Source organism: Pundamilia nyererei, unplaced genomic scaffold (genome assembly GCF_000239375.1).
Source record: "Pundamilia nyererei isolate P.nyererei 1_Seehausen unplaced genomic scaffold, PunNye1.0 scaffold00084, whole genome shotgun sequence".
Taxonomy (NCBI): Eukaryota; Metazoa; Chordata; class Actinopteri; order Cichliformes; family Cichlidae; genus Pundamilia; species Pundamilia nyererei.
The window spans coordinates 2,547,343-2,560,411 of record NW_005187485.1 but is presented as its reverse complement, the minus strand read 5'-3'; the positions used below and the strand labels follow the sequence as shown (position 1 = coordinate 2,560,411).

Below are 13,069 nucleotides of genomic sequence, written 5' to 3'. Positions count from 1 at the left end.
GGGGGGTGCTTGCTCCGGAAGTATTGACTTTAATCCGGAAGTTTACCCCTGGCCCGGCCGATAGCAGTGGAGCGATGGCGGGGGACCCTTCAACGGAGCTTCTTTTTCTGGATACGTTTAAGCATCAGAGTGCAGAGGTAGTGTTGTTTAACACTTAAACACATGCTTTTATGTTTACTCCATGACTACCTGCATTAAAAGTTAGTTTCAAGCGCGTTCAGGAGTTTTGAGGAAGGATGCTTAACTTCCAGGCTAACGCCGTTAGCTAACCTTAGCAGCTATGTGATGTCATTATCCTGGTTTTAAGCAGCGATTACTGCACAGCTGCCCGTTTATACATAACGCGTTTGTTTGATGTGAATTTAATCCTTATACATTAGTAGCTCAAAGAGTTGCCGTCTTTTGTGTCTTTGCACAGTTTGATTGGTGGTTAGCCAGGTGGCTAATGCTAACTTTAAAGTGTCAGGGAGCATGTTTACCTCGAAGCGGGAGTAAAAGTGACTAATGCGGAAGGCGTAGGTTATAAATGAAACATTTCATCATTGTTTGTATCAGCAATCATGTCTCCTTTGTTTCAGTTAACCAACATAGACGTGGTGCGGTTTCCTTGCGGGGTGCTGATCACAGAGGTGCGGGTCATTCCTCCAGGGATCAAAGCTCATAGTAACCTACCTGACAGCAGAGCGTTTGGGTAAGATTCACCATCCCTGCTTGAAAACACACTCATGCATCTTACTGGCTACATCCAGTCAGGCCAAACGAATTCTAATAGCGTTGCCAGCATGTATATTGCACTGTTGTCTTTTTACTAATTTTGAGACTGTACCTTTAAAAGGCAAACACCATTTCAGTGTGGCTACCGTCCTCCTCAATGTAGTCTTCTACTAAAGCAAAACCACAACCTGAGCTTTACATGACTCATTGGACCATTTTACCTCAGAATTGTGCAGAGAAACCTTTAACTTCTGCATAGAACTGATAAGGTTTCATTTCAGAACACAGATTGCCTCAGATGAATCCATTGATTTGTGCATGATAGTGAGAAAGTGCTTAAAGCCATAGGCTAAAGCACTTTGAGTCATGAGCCAAGTCTGATTCAGACTTCTATGGGGAATCTTTGTAAAGTTTACAACACTCTACATAAATGGCTGATGTCAATGCTGACATTGAAGCTTGCGCTGGTGCATTACATATTAATTACCTTGTAGTGATGTCCCGGTGTTTTATATGTGTTGCCAGCTGATAGAAACAAATGAAATGATGTGACTTTGTTGTTTTTTTTTAAAGCCTTTTGTGGGGCCTTTTGTCCCTGTAGTTGTTCCACTTCTTTATACCTTCCCTTAAGTCCATTCCGATAGTTTTGGTAATCTCCCTCCAGGAATTTGCTGACATTTTTGAGTCTTTATATCTATGGTTATTTTTTCTCATGCTGAAGTGACAATTGTTATTCTGTCACCAATAAATTCAAAAACTGTCAGGTCATGGCGTATGTTTTCAGCTGAAGCATAAATTCCTGTTTAGGATAGAAAAGTGCCATTTATTGCCCGTTATAGCAATGTGGCCCGAAAGTTGATTGATATCATTTGTACTTGCCACAAACACAACAGTGTTCTGGCTACCTTTAGCACAAAAATATCTGAACCTCGTTGTTGGATCACAGCGTTGGTTTGTTTGCATTTCCATCGTTGCTGAGTTTTAAAAATGGCATGTTTGAGTCTTGTGAAGGCGTCTGACTCATCCAGTGATATCATTCTCTGGCCAATCAATGACATGCAGTCTGTTAGTGTCAGATTTTTAGCTCGACTCAAGTCGTTTGGTACCCTGGCCAAGTACTAAAATGCACCTGCTACTACCACTTAATGGAAACCCCTGAAAACTGGGTAAAGTCAAGTAGGTGCTAGTGGAAAAGAGGCAATACTCAATGGTGTCATCTTTGTCCCAATACTAGAAATCAGAATTATATAAGAAAAGCGAACGTTGAATTGGTTTTGAGTTGCAAAAAATCTTCGGTGTTATTGCTATATTGCCTTTAGAGATGTCTTGGGGTCGCTGTTTTTTTTGTTTGGTTTTTTGCTATGGATACCTGAGATAAATGTGTGTGTCTGGGGGAAATGGAGAAGCTTCTGTGAATAAAGAAGTGTGTGCATTTGACACCTGAGGTCCATTGTTGAACAGGTCTCAATTTCCCCCAAACCTGCTGAGTGATGTAATTTAGCTCAATGAACAGACTCAAGAATGCACAGTCCTCTAGCATTGGTATGCATTGTGGTAGTATTGATATTATGATAAAGTGCATTTATTTTCTGGAAATCCATGAAACTCATGATGTATAAGTAACATCTGGTTCAAAGTTCTGCCATAAAAGCTACTTTTATCATAGCTACTATGATCCGTTTTTTGTTGAATTAAAGGCATTAAATTCTATTTGTGTACCTACAAATGTAGCTACAACTGAGTGTTTAATATCAAATCGCACATCGTATCGTTGATGGGTCACTCAGAGTTATAAGGTCCTCTGGATACTCGAGTCCTGATTCTATTTTTTCTTTTTTTTGGTTTCCAGAGAGACTTCTCCTCATGCCTTCCAGTTGGAGCTGTTCTTCAATAATGTTACCAAACCCAACAGCCCCACCTTCCACAGACTGGGCAGGTGAGAATTATTTTCACTCTCCCCTCTCCTGTTTTGTTTTTTAAACCGTTTTTCGTTCTCTACCTCTCCATTTCCTGGTTCAATCTCAAAAAGTCTGTCTCACCTGTAGAACCAGTCACAGTAGCATCTGAGACCTGTTCTCACGCACGCTCCCATATTCAGGTGTCTTTGTTCTTATGCTTGGTCAACTGGTCTCTCCAGAAACCGTGCCCACACTGCAGCAGAAAAAATGTCAAGGTCTCAGTGAAATAGGTGATTGGTGGAATGTTTGAGTCAAGTATTTTTGTTCTAACCTCATAATGACACAGGTGTATGCAGTAGCACCAGAGCGTAAGCCTGTACTTAAAGGTGGCCATTGTGTCAGCGTTATTAAAAAAGAACAAAAAAAACTGTGCAAACATAACACACCCGACTTATTATCCCTACTGGGAAGTTTGGGAGGAGATTTTTCAAACCAGTGTGATTGCTTTCATAGTATCTTACAAATTTTTAATAGATGTGAATGTAATATTTATGAACAACATTTCTTAGATAAGAAATCAATCTAACATGAAGCCTGATTAAGACCTGTTTGACTTGTAAAACCCTCAAACTACTGTATCTGCTTGGAATAACTACCATATATGTCAGTATGTTGTGACCAGTTAAACCAGATAATTATAATTTTAGAAGAGGTCATCATGTCATGTGACCTGTCACATAAAAAGGTAAATGCCTTTTATTAGAAGTAGTAAGCAAGTAAGGGCAGAGTGCGATATAGAGCACGGTGAGGGTGTATGTGTGTTTTAGACATAGCTACACAGCAATTATATGCTAGTTTAGACTCACGTGCTGAAAATAAACACAGAGACTCATGAGGAACAAACATATGTTAGTTTAGCACTGGTTCATATCAGCACTCTCGCTTTAACCTGCTCTGTCTTGCTTTCTGCCCTCAGTTTGGAATATGATGAAAACAAGTCCATTGTGTTCAGACCCAGCGGAAAGGTAAATGGTCATTCATGGACGAGTAGGTTTTTTCATTCTTCTTCCCACCCTGCTGATTTGTGGATAATTAAATGGATTTGTTCATGCAGGTGAATACAGATGGCCTAGTGTTGCGTGGCTGGTACACAACTCTGACTGTTGCGGTGTACGGGACAGCGGAGCGGCCGCATGGACACGACCAAGACTCACCTCCTCCCCCTCCACCACCACCCCCTCAACAGCCCAGCGGGCTCAAGAGGATCCTTAAACAAGGTGATTTAAAACTGACCGTCACGAGAAATACATTCATTCATTGGGCAGAAACCTCCCCAAGACTAGGAAAAAAATAGTGATTGCAAACCTGTAAATCTCTTCTTCTCCCACATTTTCCTACTTTAAATTGTGCTTTTAAGAGTGGGAAAAAGATGACCAGTACAATGGCAGCCCACCAAGACCAGCACCCAGAGGGCCTCGCACCCCACCTGGTCCTCCACCCCCGGATGATGATGATGAGGAGCAGGTTCAAATGACGGGTATGAACTATAATATATCTCACTATTTCAGCCGCTTTTAAAAAACGTATTTGGCTATTGCTTTAGCTGCTGAGACAGTAATTAGTAATAATAATAAAGTGTTTCTTTATATAGAAAAATTCTCCACATACTAAAAAATGATGTAAAAATATGAAAACATAAGGTCATATAAAACTCATTCTGTTTAGAGTTACACTCAGTTCTTCCTCCCGCTAAGATAAATTGTAAGTAGGTAAATTATTTATATAGCTCCTTGTAAGACCAGAACCAAAGTGTTTTAGAGAGGTGAAAAATAAATAAATAAATAAACAATGTCAAAACCAAACTTCTTAGTAGATAGGTTTTAACCTGTTTTTCAAAGAAGGCCAGAGAGTCAAGGGTGCGGAGAGAGATTGGTAAGCTGTTCCAGTTTTGACACTGAGGTTATGAATCCCCCGTAGTTTTCAGAAAGGTACGTGGAATCACTAGAAGACCTCTATCTGCGGACCTGAGGATCCTGCTTAGAAAAATGGGGTGGATAGACAGTATAAGTGGGGGCCTCACCTCATAAGGCTGTTAAAGTAAGAACCAAGACTTTAAACGTATACCCAAGTTTAACCGGACGCCAGTGCAGACTCTTTAACAATGGGGTGATAAGATTTGTTGGTTAGTGTAAGAGTGGGGAGAAAGCTGTGCAGAAGAAATGTAACACATTCTCAATAAGAATGATACAGTATCATTTATTAATGAGTTCTTGTTATTAAATGGGTTGTACTCTGTATGTTTGTGTGCCGTGTGTGTTGTTGTAAAATCTACAGTGGGCGTGGCCAAGGAAGAGCCGACCGAGGGCCGTGACGACTACCTGGAGAACGTGTCGCCTGAAAGATCGCTGCCCGCTGACGAGACGTACTCGGATGCTGAACAAGAAGAAGAGGCCGAGGAGGAGGAGGAAGAGGAGGAGCAGGAGGAGGAAGAAGATACACGGACTGAGGGGAGTGCGCCGGAGGAGGAGGATGAAGAAGAGGAGGAGGAGGATGAGGGTGAGGACGAGGAAGAGGAGATGGAGGAAGGTAGGGGAGTTCTTATGCAAGAGTAGGATTGTCTGCAAACCCAAATGGACGCTTCTCCTCTAGAAAATCAACTCTGCTCGTGGTTGCCAGATATCTCGGGTCCACGGGAGCAGGGTCCATTTGGGACTGAGAGTGAGAGAGTGTGTGCTCTGGCATGCTGCATCCATCTCGAACTGCTGGGTGGTGCAAACTCTCAGAACACCCCTGAGGGCAGCTCTGAAGGCTTATGGTTAGACTTCATAAGCCGACATGTGGATGTCTTCCTGACGCGTCCTCACAGCCGTCGCTGAGTTTCTGTCATGCATGCAAAACTAACCCTGCATGTTGTGAGTGATGCTGCCAGGTGGTGCCAGGTTTGTGAGTGTATGCAGCTCTGTATGAGAAAGGGACTATATAGTTTCCGCTGGCCTCCTTATTCTCACTCGGTTTTATATACATTATTATGAAACAGATGATGCATTTTTATAATGCTTTTACAGTGAATAAACTCCCTCCTAAACAACCTTTCCACCTTCTTATAGATAATGATGGCTATGAACAGATTTCCAGCGATGAGGACGATCTGGATAACGGCAGCTTCAAGTTGCAGAACTTTGACATGGACTACACTCCTGAGGATCTTGCATCTGTTCCACCGGTCCAGTACGACCCATATGAACGAGAACTCCGACCCTTGCTCTACTTCACGCCTCCATACAAAACTCGCTTTGATATACAGTTTGAGAAGGCCACTGTGGAGGAGCCCAAGGAGGCAGGTGGAGCAGAAGGACCAGCAGGAGGAGAGGAAGCTGAGGCTGTGGCTCAGCTGAAAGAACTCTTAGCTAGTATTGGTGATGACAGAGATGCACGATGGGTCAGTGCTCTGGAAGAGGCTCCTGGACTTCTGGCCAAAGGGTTGGCTTATTTAGTTAAAAGGGGAGAGGGAGAGATAGAGGACTCTGTTAGAGTTTTAGTCCAGTGGACTCTCCAAGCTCTCAGTATGGAGGTTGCTCTCAAACAGCCCATTGCCCTTAACCTCAGACAGCTGAAGGCTGGTGCTAAGCTAGCTTCATACCTGGCAGAGTGTCCTCAGGGTCTCACGATGCTGCTGCATGAAGGGGTTCTGAATGTGCTGCTGGAGCTGCTCCATACAGACCACGTCTCCTCCACACTGAAGCTGAGTATCCTAAGAGCTTTGGATGCTCTGATCAGCGCTCCTGCAGGGGTGGAGGCCTTCCTACATGCAGGAAATTCAGAGAAGAGTGGCTACCAGGTTAGCAAGAAATATCCAATCATCATTCATCTACTTTTATTTCCATCATATACAGATGTTCTTGTTGGTTTCTAGAGAATAAATTGAATATTAAACCAGCTTTAAATTATGCACATCTAAATTAAGATGATTGTGTCTGAAATAATTCCTCTGACTGATCAAGTCTGACCATCTATACTTTATCCTGCTTCACAGCGTCTGGTCCAGCTGTTCCTGCATGAGGAAACGGTGAGGGTCATAACAGCTGGAAATGCTATATTACAGAAAAGCCACATGTATGAGGTGCTGGTTGACCTACAGCATGCAGCAGCTGCATTGAGTGAACCACAACAGGTAACAACACCCATTCACACCCACACTTTCATATATGTTTCAGTGGCTGAGAATGTTTTTGTGGTAATCCTGCCTGGCCATCATCCTCAGGAGGAGATGGATGATGCAGAGAGCCCTATGGAAGAGGAGCCTTCGCTAAGCTCCACCGCTCTGAGTGAGGCAGAGCTCGATAGGTTGGCAGGTGCTTTGGAAGAGCTACATCACCTGCTAGAAACAGCCCCTCATTGCATGGTGCAACCTCCTGGGAAAGCCTTCCCCACTACTGCTAGAATTACAGGGCCACAGGAGAGGGACAACCCCTACCCATCACTGTATAGGTACATACTAAGACATAAGCATCACAGTGTAGCATAAATTTAAATATAATTTAGACACATTAATAAATGTGTATTTTTGCCCTGGACCTCTTTCAGGTATATGCATGCATGTCATTTTCTGGAGAGCACAACGGTGGTGTTGTCAGCAGCTGCTGCAGCCGGCCATCTTGGGGTCACTCAAGCCGTCAGAGAGCTTCTGCGCTTCCTGTCGCTCACCCAGTCGGGTCTGCTCTTCCTTCTCGCCCAGCCCACACCCACCAACCTGCTGCTGCGCCTCCTGGCGTCGATGGCAGAGTCCGAGGCAGAGGAGAGCATGTGTACTGGGGGAGAAGTGGGTCTGATTGGGCCAGGGTGCGGTGAAGAGGGCTTTGGCGTGTGGCTGATACAGGCCCTGCATGCTCTGCAAGGCGTGTCAGAACTCATGAGCCATGTGGCTACAGGAGGAGACGGTGGTGCAGGCCTAGATGAAGGTGACAATCCAGATATACTGGGCACGCTCCATGCGCTTTACCTGATGACCTTTACGCAGACTGGATGCAGCGCCGTAGCTCATGTTTTCAGCCTGGATAACAACCTTTCCTGTCTGGTCACGCTGCTCCAGCACCACAGCAAGGACGGACAGGGGTACACTTGTTATTCCCTACCATTTCTTCTCCCCAACCTTTTTTCTTGTTCTCTGATTTGACTTCAGTATAAATTCATGTTTTTTTGTCTCTCTTCCTCTGTTAGTGAGGGGAAGGCTCGCAAAGCGGTGACATATAACTACGCCTGCATGCTGGTCTTACTGGTGGTGCAGAATTCTAATGAGCTGCGGATGATGGAACAATATGCCGCTCCGCTGCTCTCTATAGCCAAGGCTGATGACACCAATGCCAAGTTACAGGGTAATTCTCATCAATGTCACAACTATATTTAAGCGCCAGCTCAAATATATTTGGGATGCTGCATGTTTAAAAAAAAAATGGGAGAGGGAAACAAAAGACTGGAAAAGTAAGAGAAACAGCTGTAGGAACATTTTGCAGCTAATTAGGTTACCTGGCAACAGGTCAGTAACATGAGTGGGTATAAAAAACGCATCTTAGACAGGCTGAGTTTCTTAGAAGTAAGAATTGGTCTGCAAAAACATGTAAATTGTAAAGAATTTGACTGTCTCATCTTTAAATGATTCCAAGAATCTGGAGAAATATCTGAGCGCAAGAAAATCAGTATCGCTGCCGCTGATCTCAGGTGGCACTGCATTAAAAACAGGCACGATTCTGTCATTGAAATCACTTCATGGGCTCATGAAGGCTTCCAGAAATGTAAACACATTTCACCATGCAGGTTAAAGCTCTGTCATGCAGTGAAGAAGCCCTTTGTGAACATGATCCAGAAACACTGCTGTCTCCTCTGGGCCAAAGTTTGTTTAAAATGTACAGAGGTAAAGTGGAAAACACGGACACCATGTTCTCCAGACTGAAGAGATCATCTAGCTTGTTGTCAGTGCTCAGTACTCGCTTCCATCTCTTATGGTATGTCAGCTTACACATCAGGAAAGGTACCATGCATGCATGCTCCCACCCAGATGATTTCTTTTTCAGGGAGTGCCTTTCATTTTTCAGCAAGACGATGCCAAACTGTTTGCTGCATCTGTTACAGCAGCATGGCTTCATAGGAGCAGAGTCCTGGTGCTGAACGGTCCTCTCTGCAGTCCAGACTTCTCACCAATTGAGAACATTTGTAGCATCATGAAACCTAAAACGCCGCACAGAAAACTCGGTGCTGTTGAGCTGCTAAAATCTTATGTCAAACACGACTCGGACAACGGCTGGGCTCATCAGTTTCAAGATTATGGACTGCTGTTAAAAGAGGGGATGTTACACAGTAAACATGTCTCAACGATGTCCCCCAAGCCTTAGTATATTGTTTACATTTTTTGTGATCTTGATCCGATTTTCTCCAAAATGAAATCGAGCTCATTGGTTTCTACCCTCACATAAGCCCTCGGGAGGAGAATAAAATGTGCGTTTATGAGATTTGCTTTGCAAATCATTGCATTCTGCATTCTATATAAGACAGTTTTAATTGTTTGAGTGTCTTTGTGTGTGCGTTTCTTTAGAGCTCAGTAAATGGTTGGAGCCAGTGGAGAAGCTTCGCTTTGAGATTGGCAGCATTCCCACCCTTATCGACTATATCAAACAGGTACAGAGCTCTCACTCATTAAACACTCTGCAAGGTAAAGTAAATGAAATGTTTTTTGGCTTATAAGCATCTACACCAGCTGGTAAGCTGACTCACATCTCTGAAATCCACAGAAAAATCCAGGGGGATAAAAAAAAGTTAACAACTCTTCACTGAAGTGCTCTGTGATGTATTTTTCAAAGCAGTTTGTCATCCTGAACATGGTTTTCTTTTGACTCCAGAATGTAGAAAATGTGTTAACTGCTGAGGGAACCGGGCTGGTCACTGCTCTGAGGGTCCTCTGTCACATCGCCTGCCCACCTCCTGCTGTAGAAGGTAAGGACCCCAAACAAACTTTGACCCCAAATATGACTTTGTTTTTATTCTGTTTGCTTTTTTATAGTTTTCACTTAATGTTGAGATTAGATTAGATGGTTTTTCAGCAGCTCCTTCTCCACTCCACAGGTCAGCAGAGGGATCTAAAGTGGAGCCTTGCAGGAGTCCAGCTTTTCTCTGGGGAGGGTCTCGATACCTGTGTGCGTGTCCTGCAGAAGCTATGCAGCGTGTTACTGCAGCCGTGGCGCGTGCACGGGCACATGGGTCCGACGCCGCAGCGCTGCATGATCCTCAGTATATGTATCAGCACGCTGCGGTTGCTTCGCACCATGCTCACCGAGCTGCTGCGCGGCGGAGCTTTCCAGTTCAGGGACACTCGCGTGGCCAGCGTGTTGGTGACGCTTCACATGATAGTGTGCTCCATTCCTGCTTCTGGGCGTCTTGATGGGGAGGAGACCAGAGTGCAAGTGCTCATTGTTGACGTCCTGCTCACCTTTACGCAGGGTGTTAATGAGGAGGTGTGTGCGGCATCAGATAACAGTTTTGATACTAAATGGGGCTTCAGTTGAGATTTTTAAGAGACACCATGTTTGTGTCATGCTACAGGTGACCCATACAGAAGAGACTCTGGCCAGCAACACGTGGTCTCTGATGCTAAAGGAGGTTTTGAGCTCTCTTCTCAAAGCTTCTGAAGGCCTTTTCTCTGGTCTGACGCTGCTGTCTGAGCTTCTGCCTCTTCCACTGCCAATGCATAGCACTCAGGTAACTCTCTCTATCCTGCGCTTTAACCTGCTCCGATATTCTTGTCTTCATACACACATTAATATTAGAAGGCCTTTGGCTCCACAGGTGACATCAGTCCAAGATGTGGCTGTAGCCTTAAACACAAGGAAGCTGTGGAGCATGCACATTCGCGCACAGTGGAAAGTGTTTTCCGAGGCATTCAAATGTGTGTGCACCACCACCTGCCCTCCTCTCCTGGCCATACTCAGGAGAGTGTGCGTTCAGCTGGCAGACTTGTCTTCACCCACTGCAACACACATCATGAAGACCCTGCTGGAGCTCCTGCTGGAGGAGCTGCAGCCGTGAGTGAAGGATGCACAAACTCACACATCAACATAGCGTCTGTGTTTTTTCCTGTAAATCATATTTCAAATGTCTGTAACCTGTTACTTGCAGGGCAGAGGGAAAAAGCGTCTCCTGGGCCCAGGTCCTGCGGCTCCTTTCTTTGATGGATACTCTGGTGTCTCAGAGAGCCTGTAAGAGTGCAACACTGCATCTGCTGTCCGGGTCAGTTTCTGGAGATGAACAGCTGGGCGACCTGTTCCCCTTGTTGTTGTCTCTGTTGGTTCCTCCAACGGATCACTCCATACATCAGCAGCAGTGCAGTGTACTAGTGGGGACAATATTACAGTCACTGTGTGACCAGGTAAAGCTGGAAGTACACAAATTTTAAAAAGAAAAAAAATCTTTTAATGGAAAAATACTAAAAACTGTAAAACTGTCTTCACCAGGACATTTCTCTCGTGGTGTCTCCACCTGGTGAAAGCTGTGTGTCAGAGGCTGAGCAGCTGGCCAATGCACTTCCGGGACGAGAGATGATGTCATCGGTGTGCAGTTCTCTGTTGGAGGTTTTGGGAAACGCAGAGAGCAGCGTGCCCCTCCTCCTCACCTGCATCAGGACTTTGACATTCCTCACAGAGCACGACTACGGACTCTACCACCTCAAAGTGTAAACAAGAACCTTTTCTTGTTTATTTGGCGTAACTGCTTCCCCACCAATACCACCCATGCCATGCCACCAATACCATGCCATGTTGCTACGGCACACTGTGCCTTTGTCTTAGTTAAAGGAGACCTTGATTACCTCTGATTATCTCTGTTTCAGTGCTCTGAAGAAACATGGCGCTGGGCTGTGCTCGCTGCTGAAGAGGCTGGTGTTGTCCTTCAACAAAGACTCAGCAGATCTGCTCTCATCTCTGCTCGACTTTCTCAGGCAGATCCTCCACACAGAACCAATGGTAAGTACTGCTTAGATGATCATTAAAATCAGGATCTGTCCCTTTAAACTAACAGAGAACAAAGCAATACAGCAAACACAAATCACAACATAATAAATAAAACTGTATATTTGACAATAAAAACAGAAGAAAGGCTCAGCATTAAATTAAAGGTAATCTGTTTGAGAACAGAGCAGTTTTTCAAAAAAACAAATGAAGCACTGAAGGAATACGTACAGCTAAATGATTAGTCTGGAGGAGCCCTAAACAATAAAAGCAAACAAACAATCCTCTTTAGAGACGGAGTCATAAAGAGGAGCCGATCAGAGTCGGTTGGTGTTTAATCAGAAGTGTAAGCAGCATCATTTTTTTTAAGTAAGTGTTACTTCTGTGAAAAATATTTGGACAAAAGACTACAAAAGAGACTACAGCAAGGACGTCGCTTCTTTGAAAGCATTCCGCCTTGTCCTTACGTGTTCATGCTAGTAATTTAGTTTTCCTTTTCTAAGAGTTTCCTTCTGCAGCCGCCTTTAAAAAGCTCTATTAATAATGCATCACCTCACAGAAATGACTGGCTCTGCATAAAGGAAAGGCTTTTTCATTGCATATTTTGTCTTGTCCTTCTGATAATCGCTTCTTTTCTCAAGCTTTTTCCAGCTTATCTCCAATCATATTTGCTCTTCATTCTGTACCTGTCCTCGTTTTAATCCAGTGTGCTGAAGAGGGTCACGGCTCGAGCGAGGATCCTGCTTTTGTTCCTCCACGGTTGCTGTCGGGCTCTGAAATGAAAGCTCTGCTCCAGTGGGAGGAGTCAGAGTCACATCCAATACCTGCTTTGGAAAAACAGATAGCGGTATGAAAGATGCGCACAAGTACATTGTGTTTATCAAAATAAAGGTCCGGGCTGCCTTGACATCAAACTTTCAATGCTTTTGTCTATGTCTTTAGAAACTATGTAAAGATGACGATTCCCTGGAGACCATGTTGGAGAACGTGATTGCTCTGAGGCAGACGTTGCAGGCGGCCACAGACACGCCTCCTGCAGCTGACACCGAGCCCACTCTGCCAGCACCAGAAACACTCGGGGCCCAGTTTAATCACAGGTTGGTCCTCCGCGTGACGTATTAATACTGAATCATTTTATCCTCATCACTTCGAGTTGTGAAGCTTATACAGCTGGAGTGAGGGAGGATCGCAGTTTGCGGTGACAGATTGATTGAATCAGATATTCATAACAACAACCACTTACACATGAGCCATGTGAAAAATTAATGGGAACGGTAAACTGATCATTGCCCTGGGCCTTTATTGTCTGTAGGACGGTTTTCATTCTGTCTGAAGCTCTGGATGAGCAGCTGAAGGCTCTGTGGTTCTCTCCGTTCCAGACTGATGACATTGAAACAGACCTTGATATGGTAAGTGTGTGTGTGTGTGTGTGTGTGTGTGTGTGTGTGTGTGTGTGTGTGTGTGTGT

At 44.4% G+C, this 13,069-nt stretch overlaps 1 protein-coding gene across 4 annotated transcripts in view; it reads left to right on the top strand.

The window, feature by feature from the left end:
* The first annotated feature begins 46 nt into the window (after window positions 1–46).
* Window positions 47–13,069, top strand: part of virma (vir like m6A methyltransferase associated) — a 15,508-nt gene continuing 2,485 nt past the window's right edge. For 2 of the 4 annotated variants that reach the window (XM_013912251.1, XM_013912250.1), the window contains exons 1-22: window positions 47–137; window positions 579–691; window positions 2,564–2,650; window positions 3,589–3,637; window positions 3,727–3,889; window positions 4,030–4,149; window positions 4,947–5,198; window positions 5,720–6,450; window positions 6,646–7,100; window positions 7,197–7,724; window positions 7,830–7,984; window positions 9,199–9,281; window positions 9,503–9,596; window positions 9,726–10,114; window positions 10,203–10,358; window positions 10,446–10,681; window positions 10,776–11,025; window positions 11,111–11,328; window positions 11,485–11,617; window positions 12,309–12,449; window positions 12,545–12,699; window positions 12,915–13,011. In XM_013912251.1, the coding sequence (XP_013767705.1) occupies window positions 75–137; window positions 579–691; window positions 2,564–2,650; window positions 3,589–3,637; window positions 3,727–3,889; window positions 4,030–4,149; window positions 4,947–5,198; window positions 5,720–6,450; window positions 6,646–7,100; window positions 7,197–7,724; window positions 7,830–7,984; window positions 9,199–9,281; window positions 9,503–9,596; window positions 9,726–10,114; window positions 10,203–10,358; window positions 10,446–10,681; window positions 10,776–11,025; window positions 11,111–11,328; window positions 11,485–11,617; window positions 12,309–12,449; window positions 12,545–12,699; window positions 12,915–13,011 (4,668 nt within the window). In that variant the 5' untranslated portion in view covers window positions 47–74. The remainder of the gene's footprint in view (window positions 138–578; window positions 692–2,563; window positions 2,651–3,588; window positions 3,638–3,726; window positions 3,890–4,029; window positions 4,150–4,946; window positions 5,199–5,719; window positions 6,451–6,645; window positions 7,101–7,196; window positions 7,725–7,829; window positions 7,985–9,198; window positions 9,282–9,502; window positions 9,597–9,725; window positions 10,115–10,202; window positions 10,359–10,445; window positions 10,682–10,775; window positions 11,026–11,110; window positions 11,329–11,484; window positions 11,618–12,308; window positions 12,450–12,544; window positions 12,700–12,914; window positions 13,012–13,069) is intronic. The other 2 variants (XM_013912253.1, XM_013912252.1) reach the window with 2 other exon arrangements.